Genomic DNA, 16577 nt, shown 5'->3' on the forward strand with positions numbered 1-16577 from the left:
CGCAGTTTCCATGTAAGATAATCAGCTTTCTCAGCTCTGTTGCCATTTGGGGAGGCTCTTGCGGGTGAACCATGGCCCAGAGAGCTGAACAAGTTGTTCTGCCAACCAAGAACAAAGCAGATACCGATACCTCTCATCGAGTTGTGTGTACTATCACCCGGAGTCTGTAAGGAGGAGAAATGTGGTTACACTGCCATAAAGGGAAGCTTTCAAAGGCCTGTATGACTAGCGTGCTTCCCGCTCCCTAACATTAGGACTTTGGCATATGCATCAATAGCAATTACCTGGAACTAGTGTTGAGACTTCAAAAAGCCCACTGAAAGCATGACTGTGCTGCTCCAGCCTCCTCAAAGGAGGGAGCAGTCTGTCTTGGGCGCTCCAGAGCTGGTGATAAACATCATGCACTGGACTGCTACATAGAGAGAGTTGTCAAACTATATATTAAAAAAAAAAATCCTTCTGTAGAAGAAACAATACAATGGAAAAATCCAGTTTGGTGGAAGGAAAAAAAAAATTCTCCTGTTGAGTAGAGATGCAACCATAGGACTAAGCTACTGTACATAAAATACTGTAAGGACAAGGCCTGCAACTGCGGCCAGGGGAGAACAATCACGAGGTGAAGGCCTCATCCGAAGTGACTGGATTGAGGTTCAGGACTAGTCTTGGCTGGAGATGCCCTAGGATAAGCCACTGTGCTCCCAGTGCCTGCTTTTACAGTGCTGGGAGCCACCGTTCCCATCCCAGGAAAAAGCAAGAGCATTACTTACAGAGCAGAGAGGCTATGGAAATACCCATGGCAGGAGGTGTAGGCGAGTATGATGCAGCTTCTGGTAGCACCAAGCAGGCTAGCAAATCTGAGCAATTTGCAAAGCTGGGTACGTCCTGCACCACACACTCACTATTCATCAGTTCCAGTTCCTCTTAGACTTGGGGTAGAGATAATTTATTAGACTTTTCTGCATTAAAACCTGGCAAGGCAGTATAAAAACTTTTAACCGTATTTAAAAACGGCGATTATCTAAAAACTCCCAGCAGGGCTGGATGTTAAGGAGGTGAGCGTTTAAAGAAAAAATCTAAAGTCCTTGTCACACCTTCCCTAGGTCGTTTTGCACTAGATCCTGCCGGAGTCTTGGGCTTGTTCTTTGCCTTGGCAGGAGACCTGGAAGCTGCAGCCTTTGGGCTGGGAACTGCCACTGGAGCTGTGGGGAAGCTGGACTCCAGGAAGGAGCTTTGCAGCTCCACGGCGAAGTGGTAGTCCATGTGCTCCGGGAGCTCCCACACCAGCACGTGCTGGCCGCACTTCTCACAGCGCTGCTGGTCCCCCGGCGAGGCATGAGGGAACAGGGTGAGCTCAGGAGAGGGTGGCAAGTTCTGCTCGTTTCCTTCCATAGCTGGCTCTAATTTCAGAAGCATCCTGGAGCTGGGTGGAGTCGAGGGTGTTTGCGTAGCATCAGACAGCAACGTCTCACAGGGAAGCCTCTTGCAAGGAGAAGTAGGGCTCCCATCTCTGGGACTCTGCTTCACGGGGGACTCCAGATCACGGTGCTCAGAGGCAAGTCCAACAGCAGCTCCCTCCGGGTGCTCTGGGGAGGTGGTAGCAGCTGGCAGGCTGCTTGCTGCTGCCTGTGACTGCCGCTTTTCTGCTGCCTTTTGGAAGAACGACTCAATAGCATTAGCCGGCTTCTGTCTATGCTCTTTGCTTGGGCTCCTGAAAAACTTGACCCTGGGCCTCCTGCAAGACGCGGTCTTTGCACTGTCAGTGCCATCAGGCTGAGTGTCGCTAGTCAGGAAGGTGGCGATACCTGCAGAAAGGAGCGTGGGGGCCTCTGAGAACTTGCTTGCTGAGAGAAGCACGGATATGAGCGGCGGAGACCTGCAAGGGACAGAACAAGATTGACTCAGACACCATCCTGGGAAGCAAAACGTCCTTTGAGGTAAGACTTTAAGCAACATACAATGTTCACGGGCAGGGGATAGGGAAACATGCAAAAGAGCTTAGTCTGGGTATCTGGCAAGGGGTGGGAAGGAGGTTTCCTGTAACAAAGTGTTAGCGTCGCTATCTCTGCAACACAGTCTCACGGACACAGCAGGCTGGGTTGGGCAGAGCAGAAAGCCTCTTCCCAGAACAGCATTTTCCCCCAAGAAAAAAGCAACCAGGCACTGGAGCAGGGGTAGCCAGCTGCCCGCCTGCACTTTCAGTCCACCACAGGCTGGAGCTGCGGTGAGGCTTCTAGTCAAAGAGAGGGGGCTTCAGGGAGCAGCAGCCTTGTCAGAGCCTAACAGTACTGTCTTGCTTTAAGCACACCCCAGCCTTCACCGCAGAGCGTGAGGGAGGGAAGTAACATCAAGCACAGGAGCAGTGCAACCTAGTGTTTCTCCTTGCCCCAACACCTCCCTCTCAAGAAGCACCATTGTCCTTCGGGGAGGAGAGCAAGGCCCGGCTAGCTTCTCGCACACAAGGCAGCAAGGACTGCCTCGCTCCGGCTGGACTCCCCTGTGCCAGTAGCAGTCATCAGCTCCAAGTACAGAATTTGGAGTTGTCTGGCCAGATGTGGGACTAGATGCCAGCCCAATTGCTGTCCTAGCACTAACGCAGAGGTCAACGCACTCTGCTGTGCATGGGCCAGGAATCGCTCTTCCTGCCAGTCGGCACGAGCCTCTCGTTCCCATCTGTCAGGTCCCTGTTCATCCTGCACCCCCCGCGCCAGAGCAAACCCCAGAAGGGACACGAATCACTTCCTCCCCCACTCACCAGGCTGCCTGGTGAGCCCCGGCCATGTTGCAGTTTTGGATGAGGGCGAAGGCATCGCTGTAGATCTTCTGGGCATCGTAGCGGGTCACGGCGCAGAAGCGTGACAGCCGGGTGTCTCCCTGCATGCGGATGACCACCATGAGCTGCTTGGCCACTCGGTGGTTCTGCGGAGAGAAGACATAGCTGAGTTAAGACATAGCTGAGTTGCAAGCGACATCTACAGGGAAGAGCAGGAATGGCTGCGGAGATGGCCTCGCTGCCCAGAGCCCTCTGCTATCAGTTACCACTTCTGATGCTGCGTGACAGACAGCAGCTTGTCCTGCCCAGCCTGGTCTCCAAGGGGTGTGACACAGGACAGCGAGGACTTGCACAGCTGCATCATGCAGGTTGGCAAGCATTTTGTCCTTGCTTTTCTTCAAAGGCAGCTGTGCACCGCTTCTCGGCCTCCCTGCAGCGGTGAAGCTAGCAGCAGACTGACCTCACCCTGGCCTGCAGTCTGCCACTTGTGGGTTTGACCATATCGCTTTTCAAGAGCAAAGGGCTTGCAAGCTGCAGCGGAGCAGCAGCAAGGCAGGATGAGGATGCAGTAGGCTTTCAGGTCGCTGTGTCCTAAAGCACAGGGCAAGGACCATCCTTAGCCCTGCAGTGTTCTGGGACAGAGCCATCCTTGCTGGCTGGGCTCTCGCACACCTTTTTGCAGCACCTCAGCGCAAGAGAACAGCCGAGAACAGGCAGACCCTCCTCCCACCACCACCACCAGCCTCAGCCTCCTGCAAACAGCACCACGTGGCCTCCTGAAGGCCTGGCCTCCTCGGGCACAGCAGGAAGGATGCTGTCCACCCCTTACCTGACTCCTGTCCTTGATCAGTCTGGATTCCAGCTCCAAGGCCAGCTGCAGGAGCCAGTGTTGCACCTGGACAAAACAGTAACAAGCAGGCTTGGGCCCGTGTTGATAGCACTGCCACCAGGCCAGAGCAATGCTCCCCCCAGAAAACATGGAAGGTGCCTCCTCCCTCTTCGGGCTAATTACCTTCTTTCTAGCAATCAGCCCTGGAAGCTTGGCACCACGAATACCTTTTGAACAGCACAGGCCCATTTTGCTCATGGAAATTACAAGGCTGGACCTTTTTGTGGAAGAGTTTGTCAATGCTACTCTGTCAACAAGGGATTTCTCTAATTCATGGGTCTCAAATCCCTCCACCCTACCAGGCCCCTAGCCCAGGTTTCAGGGCACTGTGACACAGAAAAGCACTGTTTTTGCAAGCTAGTTTCTGCTTTTAATGTTCTTTTCTTATCCGGTCCAAAGGCCAAGCTTTTTTTGCCATGTGTGGGCTTCTCCTACCTCCTTCTGTGTGGCCAGGGCTGTCCTCCCAGGGAAGTTCTTGCTGCAGCCAATGGACTGAGGCAAGTGCCGATTTTTGACGGGTTCGTCATCAATTCCTCTGCACAAGTCATAGAGCCAGGACCTGAAAGCCAAAGGAAGCATGAGGTAAATGAGCCAACGCAGCCCCTGTAGAAATGTGTAAACCCAGGGACACCCGCTGCAGTGTTCCTGCAGGTGCCAGTGGATAGTTTGCTGCCCTGAGCACAGGCAGCTGTGACAGCCCTGACCATGGCACAACAGGCACTCTGGGATTCAGTCCCTGCTCTGATGTTAGCAGTGACAAACTGCCTCCCTCCCTGACCACGAGGCAGCACATCAGCCCTCTGCTGAGCCTTGCTTTCATCTGTGCGAGCTGCGGCACTGCCTCACCCCCAGCAGCTGGACAGGCAGGCTCCCTTCAGGCCACAACTGCCTGTCAGCTCAGCTCCTCTGCCTCCTTTCTCCTGAGGTGGCAACAGTTCGCCAGTCTGCAGGGCACCCCAACCACCACTGAGCCCAGAAGTGGTGTTTCAAGCTCCAGACCGGCCTTGTAACTCCCTCTGTACTGACACTGTCGAGTCTGCTGAGAGCCCTGGTCCCGCTCGGCTCCATCCTTAGGCACCGCGGAGCAGGGCAGAGGAGCTGGTGACAGGCAAAATGTTGTCTTGGTGAGGGTGTGTGGGAGAGGGCAAGCCCAGAAGCCTGTCTGTAGGCCTGCTGCACCATTGCTTCTGCTCCTTCAAAGATGTCACTGAATTTTTGCCTCCTAACCTTCCTAACTGCTTCAGAACAACCTACAATCAAAAGGAAGTCTTGGTTCCTGTCAAGAGCCAAACTGCGGCAAGCGGTACATCGTTACCCTGTCTTGTCTCCAAAGTGAGTCTGGAGCTCTGTCTCACTGAACTGCGTCACCTGCCCGATGTACTCCACTTCCAGGATGTCCGTGATGGCAGCACCAAGCTTGCCCCCCAGGTTACGGCTACAGTAGAGAAAAAGAAAGAAAATGAAGCACCGTGTGGACGACTACACTAAGCCTTCGTGCAGCAGCTGCCTCTAGTTCAGGGCAACCAGAAGCAGTCAGAAGTTAGGAGGACAAAAAGGAACACTTGGTACATAACAAGTCTTCTGCTCACAGTAGAGGGATGCATGAGAGCTGAAGTGGGAATTGTTCCTTGGCTCACCTAGTTTCAGCGCCTCTCTCAGATCCATCTTCAAAAGACGATCCCAAACTATGCCCTGAAGAACATCTCACATGCTCCCTGCTTCCTTTCTACATGGACAGGACCCTTCCCCCCAACACACACTTTTCTATCACTAGTGACACAGCGAAGGCAGAAAGCCACTGCAGGCCTGGACACTGGAGACACATTCCTCCAGAGCAGCGGGGCTGGTGACACTTCCCCACACAAGGAACAGCACCGGTGTGTTCAAAATGAAACCACAGCAGCTTTCTGGGAGCGCAGCTCTGTCACTCACGCTGGGGCACAGCTATGGTCCCCTTGCCCACGGCTGCTGCCGCCTTACACCCGTGCATCCCAGCAGTCATCCTGAGGACAGCTCTTCCCAGGGAAAGGCTGCCCAGAAGATGCTGCTGAGCTCTTCAGGTGCGATTCCTTCACTGGCAGGGCTGTGACTCCCAAGCATGCTCCTCTTGAACTGTCACGCACAGCCGTGAGGGATTCCTAGCAGGATTTCCTCTCCCTCTTACACACACTGGTGAGCGCTTACTGTGGATGTTGAAAGCCTTTGCTGGCTGCTATAAATTAGCATTAAATTGCTCTCTGTTGAGGTGGCCAGGAACCGTTTCCTACCCCCAAGTCATTTTGGTTCTCCTTATGCAAGCAACGACAAAACCCACTGAAGCAAGTACCCCAGCAGCGAAGACAAACAAGGCCCTCTTCCTGATAAAAGCCCGGATTGTGGAAGCACAGCTCCGGCCTTTCAAGCACACGCTCTCGCCACAGAACAGCTCAGCCCAAGCCCCAAGCTGCACGGAAGCAGGCAGCTCCCCAGTACTTACATATTGCTGACAGGCATCTGGCTGAAGAGCTGCGGGACAGATCGTGAAGATACCAGTGTCTGGCGGTTGGGCTTGTTTAACCCACAGGCCAGTTTCGCCAGCATCTGTAACATGGAAGAGGGTGGAAAGCCTGTTATTACAAACCCTACGCCGGCGTTACTGCCAAGGACTGTACCTAACGGCACGTGCTGTAGCAGCACCGAGGGCTGCCCGTGGAGCAGCTGCTAGGAAGGACGTATAAATCACACCACTGCTGGCTCTGCAGCCCAGCCAGCCTGGGACTGGTGTGTGCTGGCTGGGGGCTCTGAAAGCGCTGCTGCTGCCAGACTCATGCCTCTGCGAAGGGCCAGACTTCTGCTCCAGGCAGCTCGGGGGATCTATCCTATCCCCTGCTCTAACTGGCTTAGTTTCCATCAGGCAAGCACATTAGAGCTTCCAGAGCACCCCCATAAGCCTCCCCCCGCTATTTCTCTCGCTATGCTCTCTCCGTCGTCTTCTGTCTCTACCTTGCTTTTTCTCAGTGTCACTGTTTTAATCTTCTGTCTGTGGGGTCCGCAGCAGCATAACGCTGCAAAAGGAAATCTGCAAAATACAGCAGCTCTTGGAAGGGATGTCCTCTCACCCACCTGCTACACAGCTTCCCCTCCCACCCTCATCTAACTCAAGATCAAGAATACACAGACTAGCCAGAAATAAGCATAGCTTTTTTTTTTTAATTACAAAATCCAATAATTTTCCTCTTTCACTGCTTTGCCCCTATAACTGCTTTACATCCTATAACTAAACAAAGCTTCCTTCCCACAGATTAAGCTATGATCTTTATTAGAGGCCTTTCTCACAGGCTTACACGTCCTCACTCTTTTCTAGAGGAATTTGATCTTTTTCCTTCAACTCTTCTCATTCAGTCATTTTCCAGATGCCCAATTATCGTTATTCTTGTTTCACTGGAGATTCTTCCAAGTCTACCCACACTGTTCCTGTAGTGAACTGCTGCAAACTGAACCAGTGGCTGAGACTTCATGGGGAGAAGTAATCTACTTTTTTTCTGACACCTCTCTGATTAACACACGCTGAAGCAGGACTTGCCTTTTCTACAAGAGCGCTCCTGTTACTGACTCATCCTGCTGATTGTCCACAATAACTCCAGACTAATTCCTAACTTACTGCAACTTAGCCAAAAGCCTCCTAGTTTCTTTTTTTCGCCCCCTATAAGCCACTGAAATAGGAAGGATTTCAGACTGGTTCTGGACTTTTCTGCTCTGATTTAAGCTCAAAACTCTCACAGCCCGGGCCCTTAGCTCTACCTGTGCTCAACATTCACCAGTAATCCCTGCAGCCGTTCCCTCTTTATCAGCTGAGTTCCTGGTGTCCTCTAACCCTAGCTCACTGGGAAGAAATGGGTTTTAAAACAGGAAAAACACAAGAGCTTAAAGCAGGAAACCTCCACGCTGACTTTTAGGAAACAGTGGATGCACGCAGGGAAAGACTGTTTTACTGACACAAATTCCCAACAATTTAAGAGGAAAAAGAATAGCAGTTTGGTGGCCCTGAGGTGAGTCGAGTTGCTTTTCCTCTTTCTGGTCAGTCTTTACCCGCCGTTAGCCATGCTGTGGGTGATGCTCAGCCAGCTGCTGAGAGCTGCCCCAGGAGCACTTCATGCACGACAGCAGCTGCAGAAACAAACTGACTTTGATGCTGCTGCAGTTGTGGATGGTTTCCTGCTGGGTGATATGCTTTGGGTGGTTTTACTGAGAGCCCCTAACACTTGACTCAGCCTTTGCAGAAAGGGTTCATCAGTTACAACTTTAAATATATAGGCTCTGACCAAAATAAGAAAAGGATAAAGACTGAACAGATGTCTTGGAACTCTCTCTGCAGAGCTAGCTGAGGATGAGCACTGGTGTAGAAACTTCCACCGGAAGGGATGCTCAGCTGGCCTTTTTGCTCTGCCTAACAGCAATAACAGAGAACATTCCTGCTCTTCCTAAGAGCATCTCCCAGCTCCCATCCAGTTTCTATGCCAGCATTCTATTTTATTTTTCAAGGGAAATAAGGAAATTACGATGGACTATGCTGTCCCTAAAGAACTCTTTATCTATGCTATCAAGCGCAATGCAGAGACCACCAGGTCAAACGCCTGCACATGACTGTGCAGAATGTGCTAAGGTGCTTCCACAGCCACCTCGTCTCTGTATGCACCAGCCTTTCCTGCAAAGGCTGAAACAAGCGTTAGGGGCTATCAGTAAAACCACCCAAAGCATTTCACCCAGCAGGAAACCATCCACAACTGCAGCATCAAAGTCAGTTTGTTTCTGCAGCTGCTGTCGTGCATGATGTGCTCTCAGCAGCTGGCTGAGCAGCACCCAAAGCGTGGCTAACAGCGGGTAAAGACTGATTGACCAGAAAGAGGAAAAGCAACTCAACTCACCTCAGAGCCACCAAACTGCTTTTCTTCTTCCTCCAAATCACTGGAAAACAAGTCAGTAAAAAACATTCCCTTGATGGACCCACTGTTCCCTAAAACTCAGGGTGCTACCTGCTTTAAGCTGTTGTGTTTTGCAACTCTCCTGAGGGACTCAAAAACGTTTTCTTCCTAGTGAGAAAAGTGGTTAGAGTACACCATGAACCCAGCTAGTAAATTAACAGATTGCTGGCTGCACAGGCTACATCTCTGTGAGGAGTTTTCCTCACATTCCCAGATGTCCTGTAATTTCCCTGAAGGCGTGCTCATACACGGCTGCATTCCCCACTCATCTTCCATCTAGCAGAGGATCCACCACATGTTCTGACCCTGCTACTCAGAGAAGTCGGGCTGGCACCTTACACACGTACTTTGTTGTGCGAAATCCCAGCTGAGCACCTGAACCCAGTGGCTTTCTCTACGGCCACCCTCATTTCTTCCACGATTACCGCTCCCATAGTCAGCTGCAGGTCAGGACAGTCGGGGTTATCGAAGGACAGCGATGCCAGCCATTCCTGCACGCCACGCTCCCGCAGCTCCTCTAGAAGGGGGACACAAAGGGGACCGGCGTGGGCATCGGTGAGCCCAGCAAAGGGGCCGGTACCACCGGCAAGCCCTAGGGAAGAGCTGCGTGCACCCGTAGCTGCAAGCCAACGGCAAGGGGGAGCAGCAGGCGCCTTAGCGGTGGGGAAACCAGAGATCCTGGTTACAGTGCTGTGTCTCCAGAAGGATGAAGCAGCTCATGCTGTGACGCTGCTGAGGAGCACGAAGGGGGAGCAGCAGGAGCGGGCTCATCCCTCGCAGCCAAGCCGTCGGAGCATCCCCGCCGCACCAAGCTCCGGCCCGGCCACCGGGAGCCCCTCGGGGCCACCGGGGCCGGCTCCTGCCTACCCTTGGCGGCGTGCTGGGGGTCCGGGCCGGCGGGCAGCCCCTGCACGAAGGTGGTGGGCAGCAGCTCGGCACCCAGGGGCCGGCCCCGCAGCTCCCGCAGCCTCTCCCGAGCGCTGCCCGTCAGGTCCAGGTACGCCTCGTCGATGCTGGCCCGCTCGATGGCGGCGAAGCGCGACAGCACCTCCATCACCTCGGCGCTGGCCTCCCGGTACCTGCCGGGCCACAGCCTCAGCCAGGGCCCGGGGAGCGGCTCCCGGGGCCGGTGCGTCCCCGTCCCCGCCCCCCCATCCCGGTGTCCCCGCTCACCGGCTGAGGTCGGCCTTGCCCCGCGCCTCGGGCACCCTGGCCAGCAGCAGCTCGGGGCACAGCGCCCGCGCCTCGGTCGCCCACATCCCGCGGGCCACGCCGAAGGAGCGCGCCTCGTAGCTCACTGCGATGATCCTGCAAGGCAACGGGGCGCCGGGTGGGCACGGCGGCACCGCGGCACGGCGGCACCGCGACACCGCGAGCGGCACCTACCCGCCGCCCTGCCACTTGTTGTACTGCACCACGGCGCAGGGCCGGCCGCGCAGCTGCGGGTCGAAGCGCTGCTCCACCTGCATGAAGAAGCAGTCCATGTCCACCAGGGCCACCACCCGCTCCCGACCCCGCGACATGATGGCGGCGGCGGCGGAGCAGCAGCGACACCCCTCCTTCCCTCTCCGCCGCCACCCGCCCGACTGACCGCCCGCCCGCCGCCGCGCCCCGCGGCCTATCGGGAGCTGTAGGCGGCGCGCGGGGCACGCCGGGACTTGTAGTTCTAACGGGACACCCACACGCACGCCTTCCCCCTCCTCCATTTTTTCCTCGCCGCGCACGCGCATAGCGCCTGCGCCGCGTGCTCCCTCCCCCCTCCCACCCCGCACGCCGGCGGCCGGTGGCGCGGGGCCGCCGCCGCCATCATCATGTCGGCCGAGCAGGTGAGCGGGCTGTGCGAGCAGCTGGTGAAGGCCGTGACGGTGATCATGGACCCGGCCTCCACGCAGCGCTACCGCCTGGAGGCGCTCAAGGTACGCGGTGCCCTGCCCCCGGCCACGCGGGGCCCCGCAGGGGGCCGGTCTGGAGGTGTGGGGGGGTCCCAAATGCCGGGGGAGGCGCTGAGGGGCAGCTCTGGGGCGCTGAGGGGAGGCACTGAGGTGCTGGGGGGCGGCTCTGAGGTGCTGGGGGGCGGCTCTGAGGTGCTGGGGGGAGGCTCTGAGGTGCTGAGGGGAGGCTCTGAGGTGCTGGGGGGCTGCGAGGTGCTGAGGGGAGGCTCTGAGGTGCTGGGGGGAGGCTCTGAGGTGCTGGGGGGCGGCTCTGAGGTGCTGGGGGGGGCTGCGAGGTGCTGGGGGGCGGCTCTGAGGTGCTGGGGGGCGGCTCTGAGGTGCTGGGGGGGCTCTGAGGTGCTGGGGGGCGGCTCTGAGGTGCTGGGGGGCGGCTCTGAGGTGCTGGGGGGGGCTGCGAGGTGCTGGGGGGCGGCTCTGAGGTGCAGAGGGGCGGCTCTGAGGTGGTGGGGGGCGGCTCTGAGGTGCTGGGGGGAGGCTGCGAGGTGCTGGGGGGCGGCTCTGAGGTGCTGGGGGAGGCTGCGAGGTGCTGGGGGGAGGCTGCGAGGTGCTGGGGGGGTCACGGGGGTCCCCACCGGGGGTTGCTCAGCTCCCGGGGAGGTGAATGGCCCCGCTGAGCGGCCGCCGTGTGTCTGTCCGTGTCCCCGAGCAGTTCTGCGAGGAGTTCAAGGAGAAGTGTCCCATCTGCGTGCCCTGCGGGCTGAAGCTGGCCGAGAAGACGCAGACGGCCATCGTCCGGCACTTCGGCCTGCAGATCCTGGAGCATGTGGTCAAGTAAGGGTGCTCCGCCAGGGCTGGGGGCCGGTCCACTTCCAGCCAGCCGCTGGTCCTTGTTCCACTCCCCTTCGATGCCTCCTGGCTCCAGGGGGAGGTTTCGGCACACAGAGAGCCTGTCCTGCAGCAGGGGATGGCTAATGGCCCGCTTGCTATTCCTTTTTCTCCTTTCTCCTCTGAGGAGAAGAAGGCTTTCGGGCAGGTTGGGAGGGTTAATTCACCAAGCTCTGAGCCACGTTCACACTGCAAGATGTAAACAGGCACGCGGGGTTACAAGTAGGTCCTTTGCAGTGTTCTCTATCATTAGCCTCATGCTAACAAAGAGGCTTTGTATTAGTTCAGTTCTGAGATTCCTCTCTCTGTCGCCTCTACAGACCTGATGCTTTGTGCTTTGCTGCTGCTTCTCGTGTCTGTTGACCTCAGCAGAGCACGCCCATTTGCCAGCAGCAGTTTTAACTCAGCCTTTTCGTTAAGCGATTGGGCAGTGGCAGGGACATTGGGCTCCAGCGTCTCATTCTATCTAGTTTGGGTAAAGAAGTGGTGGTCCAGTGAGAATCAAGTCAGAGATCTTCATAAACGTTTTGACTTGGGGTCCTTTCTTTCCTCTCTTCTTTCTAACTCTTTTGAACAGGTTCCGCTGGAACAATATGCCTCGCCTGGAAAAGGTTTATCTAAAGAACAATGTCATGGGTCTCATATCCAATGTAAGTACTTCCTAGTCTCTGAAGCATGATTCTTTCACTTGGAGATAGAAAGTGGGAGCAAAAAGGTGAAAAAACTCCTGTTAATTAGCACAGAGGACCTGAATTCAAGTCTGGATATCGTTACTCTCTTGCTGTGCATCCCTGGTTGTTGCAGTGTTTTATTTCGTGTTGTAGTCAGGTCACCTGTAGAACAGTGATGTCCGTGGCAGGAGGCTGTGAGGCTTCTGTGAGTTACTTTTGCTTTCTTAGAAGGACTTTCAGTAAATACAAATGTTTTATCTTTGCAAGAATACTAAAGCCGTTATCTTAGTCATGTTTACTTTACAGTTGTGGTTGTTGTCATGGCTGGGTGAGTTCCCTTTGAGGAAAATTGTTTTGGTTCCTAGAGTTCACCAGCTGTGGATGCTTGGGAGGGTAGGAGTCCTGCTCAAGGTAGCTGAGATGTGGAGTTTCCCTATATTGTTGTTCTCGGGTTTGGTGGTGTTCTTTTTTTCATTTGTCGTTTAGAATATTTGCAATCACTGGACAATTCTGTGACAGAATTATAATTGTCTGGTGTTTACGTGCTTGTGTAACTGTGCCCCTCTTTTCTCACAGGGAACTCAAAGTATCCTAGAGGAGGAAAGTCACATTAAGGATGTTCTGTCTCGCATCGTGGTGGAGATGATCAAGCGTGAATGGCCTCAGCACTGGCCTGACATGCTAAAGGAGCTGGATACCCTCTCCAAGCAAGGGGTATGAACCACACCTGGCTGTTCCCTTCCTCTTGCTGGTAGGGTGGGTTTCGGTCTTCTGTGATTCTGAGGAAAGCCTAACTCATGGTCAGGTGAGACAGGCTGACGACGCACTCAAAAAGTACCTGCAAGAGTCAGTTATTCTAGGAGATGGTTTTAGCAGAGAGAGCCCTCCTTCTGTTTTCTTTTCCCAAAACGTGACTTGTATCTTCATCTATGATTACTTTCTGCATCTCTGAACTTATCTGTAGGGATTTTAATGTTTCAGCTGTGCTCATGGAGTGTGCTTCATTTTGGGACATTAGGAAACTCAGACAGAACTGGTGATGTTCATCCTCCTACGTTTGGCAGAGGACGTGGTGACTTTCCAAACGCTGCCCACCCAGCGGCGACGAGATATCCAGCAAACCCTCACCCAGAACATGGAGAAGATCTTCAGCTTCCTGCTAACGGCCCTGCAGCAGAATGTCAACAAGTACAGGCGCATGGTAAGCGTCTCCTTTCATTAGGCTCACTCACTGCTTGGAGGCATTTAGGAACTGGCATGCAACTCGCACGTCTTGGGAAGCAAGGGCAGAAACTGTCTGAAACCCGTTGCTGTAGGTGTGGGGCAGGGATCTGCTGTGACAGGGCTGACAGGTTTAGCGTTGATAGTTTGGATTTGGAGTGTAAATGGCTCGAGTGGACACGTGCCTCGTGAGCATTGCTGCAATGCTCAGCTGGCCGACACTAGGGGCGTGTGGCTTGGCAAGAGCAAGGGGTAGTCGTGGCAGGAACAGGCAGATTGGGGTAGTTCATGTAACAGGCAGTGGTAAAGCGATGTCGCCCTGGGCTCAGATCTGCTGTTGTTTGCTGCAGTCGTGTTTGTGTTGACACACACATTGCATCTGGGCCTCTCTGGTCCTTTTCTCCTAGAGCTCAGGGCAGGAGGCCCTTTTCTGCCTAGGTGTGGTGAGGAATGCTCTTCCTTTTTGTGTAAAGATATTTTTTTTTTCACCTGAATTCTTGCCTACTGTCAGAGGTGTGCAGCTTGGTCAAGATGCAATAGCGTAGGCAAATGTCTGCCCCAGTCTGTACTTGTCAGAAGGAAGTGGATTTGAGAGAGTGCAGCAGAGTTCAGAAACCAATGTAGAAATAACCTGCTTAGGTGTATCTCTTTTCCTTTTTTTTCCTGTGAATTGAAATCCAGAGTTATACTAGAAGTGAAACTGGGAAGAAATGAAAAAAACATGCCTTACCTGACTTCTGTTCCTTTTCCTAATAAACTGATCGGCTGAACAACCTCTCCTGTAGAGCAGACAGTTCTCTGTATAGTTCGTGGTGGTGGGTGGGAGGCCCTGGTGCGTTTTGTAGTCTGGTTGAAATGCATTTCCAGGTAAGGTTTGAATTGCAGTGCTTGAGGTTCTGAAGTGTGGCTGCTTCTGCTAACGGTGGCATCTTTCTGATTGGCAAGGTTGGAGCACCCCAGGAACAAGAAGCCCTCACCACTCCACAGGTTAGCAGATCTTTGGGGTGTTTGTGCACAGGGAAAATTCTGAGGGTTGGGTGTTCAGTTACCTGCCTGCACACTGAGACCGGGGGGACGACGGACAGTTCCCCAGGAGCGTAATCTGCAGTGCTTCTAAGTATGCAGTTCTGCAATAGTAGCTCAGTTGTTAAATATTTGGGACCCAAACAGATTAACTTTGAAGTAACTGCGCTGAATACATTAGTGGACAGTTTCCAAACCAAAACCTTGCAGCGGAAAGAAATGCTTCTGGTGTCTTTGCATCTGAAAAACAAATAACACTTGCCTCTCTGAGGGCCTCAAACTGCGTGTCAGGTAAAAAGATGGTGCAAGCGGTGCCTTGTTAAGTGTTTGCAACTGTGATTTAGGCTGTAAGCTCTCGCCCCAGCACTCTCTCCAGCTGCCATTCTAACCACAGACAAATTACTTAGCATTTTCACACGTGAATCTCAGTAGATAAAAGCCACCAGCATCTTTCAGAGACTGACTCTTGGGTGTAAGACACTCTAAAAGGTCAAAAGCTTCTTTCCTGGAAGCTTCCAGGAAGCACTGAGATGCCTTTCCTTCTTGTCCGCTGTGTCTCCCTGGTGCCTGCTGACTGGAGCGTCATCTTTTGGATGAGAAGGAAACGGTGGCTTAACCTGCAACTGAAAGTCCTGTCATCTCACCTGCCAGGGGCTGCGGAGGTGGTTCTGATGGCTGTAGCAGTGGCTTGAGCAGGAGACTGCTGCAGCCTCTTTCACTAGGGAGCCGTTCTGTGAAGCTGCTTCTGGCTGCATTCTCGAGAATAAGCCTGTCCAGCAGCGGCTGGGAGTAAGCTTGTGCTGTAGCTGCTCACTTACCATTCCTTGTTCTCTTTTTCAGAAGACTGATCTGGCTCAGGAACCAAAGGTGAGTGGAACTATGGAGGTATTAGTGCACTAGCCATTTTTAAAACCAAGATTGTTTAGAAACAAGCTTCTTCCAGACTTCGGAGTCTGTTACCTGCAGGTGTTTTTTTTTTCATTCATTATACTAATTACTGAGAAGAGGGAAGTGAGAGATGCCAAGACTTTAACTGACATCCTTAGCGTGGGGACGTTGGCCCTTTTGCTGCCACCTCACTTTCTCAGTGCAGTTCCTGATGGTGTTTTTCCAGGGGGTGGACAGTTCTAGGTGGGAACCGGTGTTTCTCTTCATCTCTGACTTCTTGCTTCCTCTGTTCGCAGGCCCAGGCAAACTGCCGCGTGGGGATAGCAGCACTCAACACGCTGGCTGGCTACATTGATTGGGTGGCCCTGAGCCACATCACGGCAGACAACTGCAAGCTCTTGGAGATGTTGTGTCTGCTCCTAAATGAGCCTGAGCTCCAAATAGGAGCAGCAGAGTGTCTCCTAATTGCTGTCAGCAGGAAAGTAAGTTCTTCCTCAGCTACCCTGAGTCCTCTTTGTTTTCCTTCTGTTCTCCTATATAATTCTTCAGACCAAACAATGGTATCTTTACTCTTTTATTTAAGGCAACAACATTCAAATGTGACTGCTTTGTGTTAATGACATTTATAGTGAATGTCGTGCCAGCACAACACGTGGAGCAATTGTTGGAACACTCCAACTTGCGTGCTTGCCTCTTCTCACAACTTTGGGAGATCCCCGTTAACATTTTTTTTTCACTTCCTTCAACTGGAAAGTGGGAAATATGTCACCTAGCTGTGTCATCAAGCAGCTCAGAGCAGTGACAGCAGGTTCTGAACAGGTAATTTGCCCTGTCTGTTTACAGGCAGCTAAGTGTCAAGGCTGAGTATTCCTCAGCTGCCATTAAGTAACTAGCCAGACTGCAATGAAGAAGAGCTAGTGTCTGAAGATCAATTTTTCAGTTTAAACTGACAACTAAGGTTGCTGTGGGAGAATTCTTGAAAGGAATAATACCTTTTTTTTATTCTTTGTGGGGTGCGAGGATAACAGTTTTTACTGAAATCATTTGTGAAATGCAAACCTTCCCCTAGATGGAAGAACAAATGGGGATCTTCCAACTTCACTTGCAGATGGGAGTAAGTAGTTGTGTTCTAATCGAGGCATTTGGCTTTTCTTATACATAGGGGAAGCTGGAGGATCGGAAACCTCTGATGGTCTTGTTTGGAGATGTTGCCATGCACTACATTCTCTCTGCTGCCCAGTGAGTACCATCTTGCTGCTGTTGTTTCACATAAAACTGCATAGCAATGGCTTTCTGTAAGTAATTTACAAAAAAAAAAACAGCCCTGCTCAACTGCAGAAAGCTGGAGCTGGGTTAGGAGAGAAAAAAAAACACCTT

At 53.3% G+C, this 16577-nt stretch overlaps 2 protein-coding genes across 7 annotated transcripts in view; one reads left to right on the forward strand and one right to left on the reverse strand.

Annotated features, from left to right (window-relative positions):
- Positions 1–921: 921 nt before the first annotated feature.
- POLH (DNA polymerase eta) lies at positions 922–10257 on the reverse strand. Of its 3 annotated transcripts, XM_080585766.1 has the most exons (11): positions 10212–10257; positions 10007–10083; positions 9794–9928; positions 9488–9699; positions 8968–9137; positions 6136–6239; positions 4975–5094; positions 4095–4218; positions 3600–3665; positions 2753–2916; positions 922–1873 (listed from the first exon to the last, which is right to left on the reverse strand). In XM_080585766.1, the coding sequence occupies exons 3-11, from the start codon at positions 9877–9879 to the stop codon at positions 1045–1047; spliced, it is 1875 nt and encodes a 624-aa protein (XP_080441892.1). In that variant the 5' UTR covers positions 9880–9928; positions 10007–10083; positions 10212–10257; the 3' UTR covers positions 922–1044. The 3 variants fall into 3 exon arrangements, with proteins under 3 accessions (XP_080441892.1, XP_080441893.1, XP_080441891.1); XM_080585767.1 differs by lacking the exons at positions 10007–10083; positions 10212–10257 and adding an exon at positions 10084–10205; XM_080585765.1 differs by lacking the exon at positions 10212–10257 and having other exon boundaries at positions 10007–10205.
- Positions 10258–10350: 93 nt separating this feature from the next.
- Positions 10351–16577, forward strand: part of XPO5 (exportin 5) — a 29269-nt gene continuing 23042 nt past the window's right edge. For 2 of the 4 annotated variants that reach the window (XM_080585761.1, XM_080585762.1), the window contains exons 1-9: positions 10351–10536; positions 11222–11343; positions 11975–12047; positions 12645–12782; positions 13087–13269; positions 14235–14276; positions 15153–15179; positions 15497–15682; positions 16363–16439. In XM_080585761.1, coding sequence (XP_080441887.1) covers positions 10432–10536; positions 11222–11343; positions 11975–12047; positions 12645–12782; positions 13087–13269; positions 14235–14276; positions 15153–15179; positions 15497–15682; positions 16363–16439 — 953 coding nt within the window. In that variant the 5' untranslated portion in view covers positions 10351–10431. The remainder of the gene's footprint in view (positions 10537–11221; positions 11344–11974; positions 12048–12644; positions 12783–13086; positions 13270–14234; positions 14277–15152; positions 15180–15496; positions 15683–16362; positions 16440–16577) is intronic. The other 2 variants (XM_080585763.1, XM_080585764.1) reach the window with 1 other exon arrangement.

Source organism: Anser brachyrhynchus (genome assembly GCF_964034855.1).
Source record: "Anser brachyrhynchus genome assembly, chromosome: 3".
NCBI lineage: Eukaryota > Metazoa > Chordata > Aves > Anseriformes > Anatidae > Anser > Anser brachyrhynchus.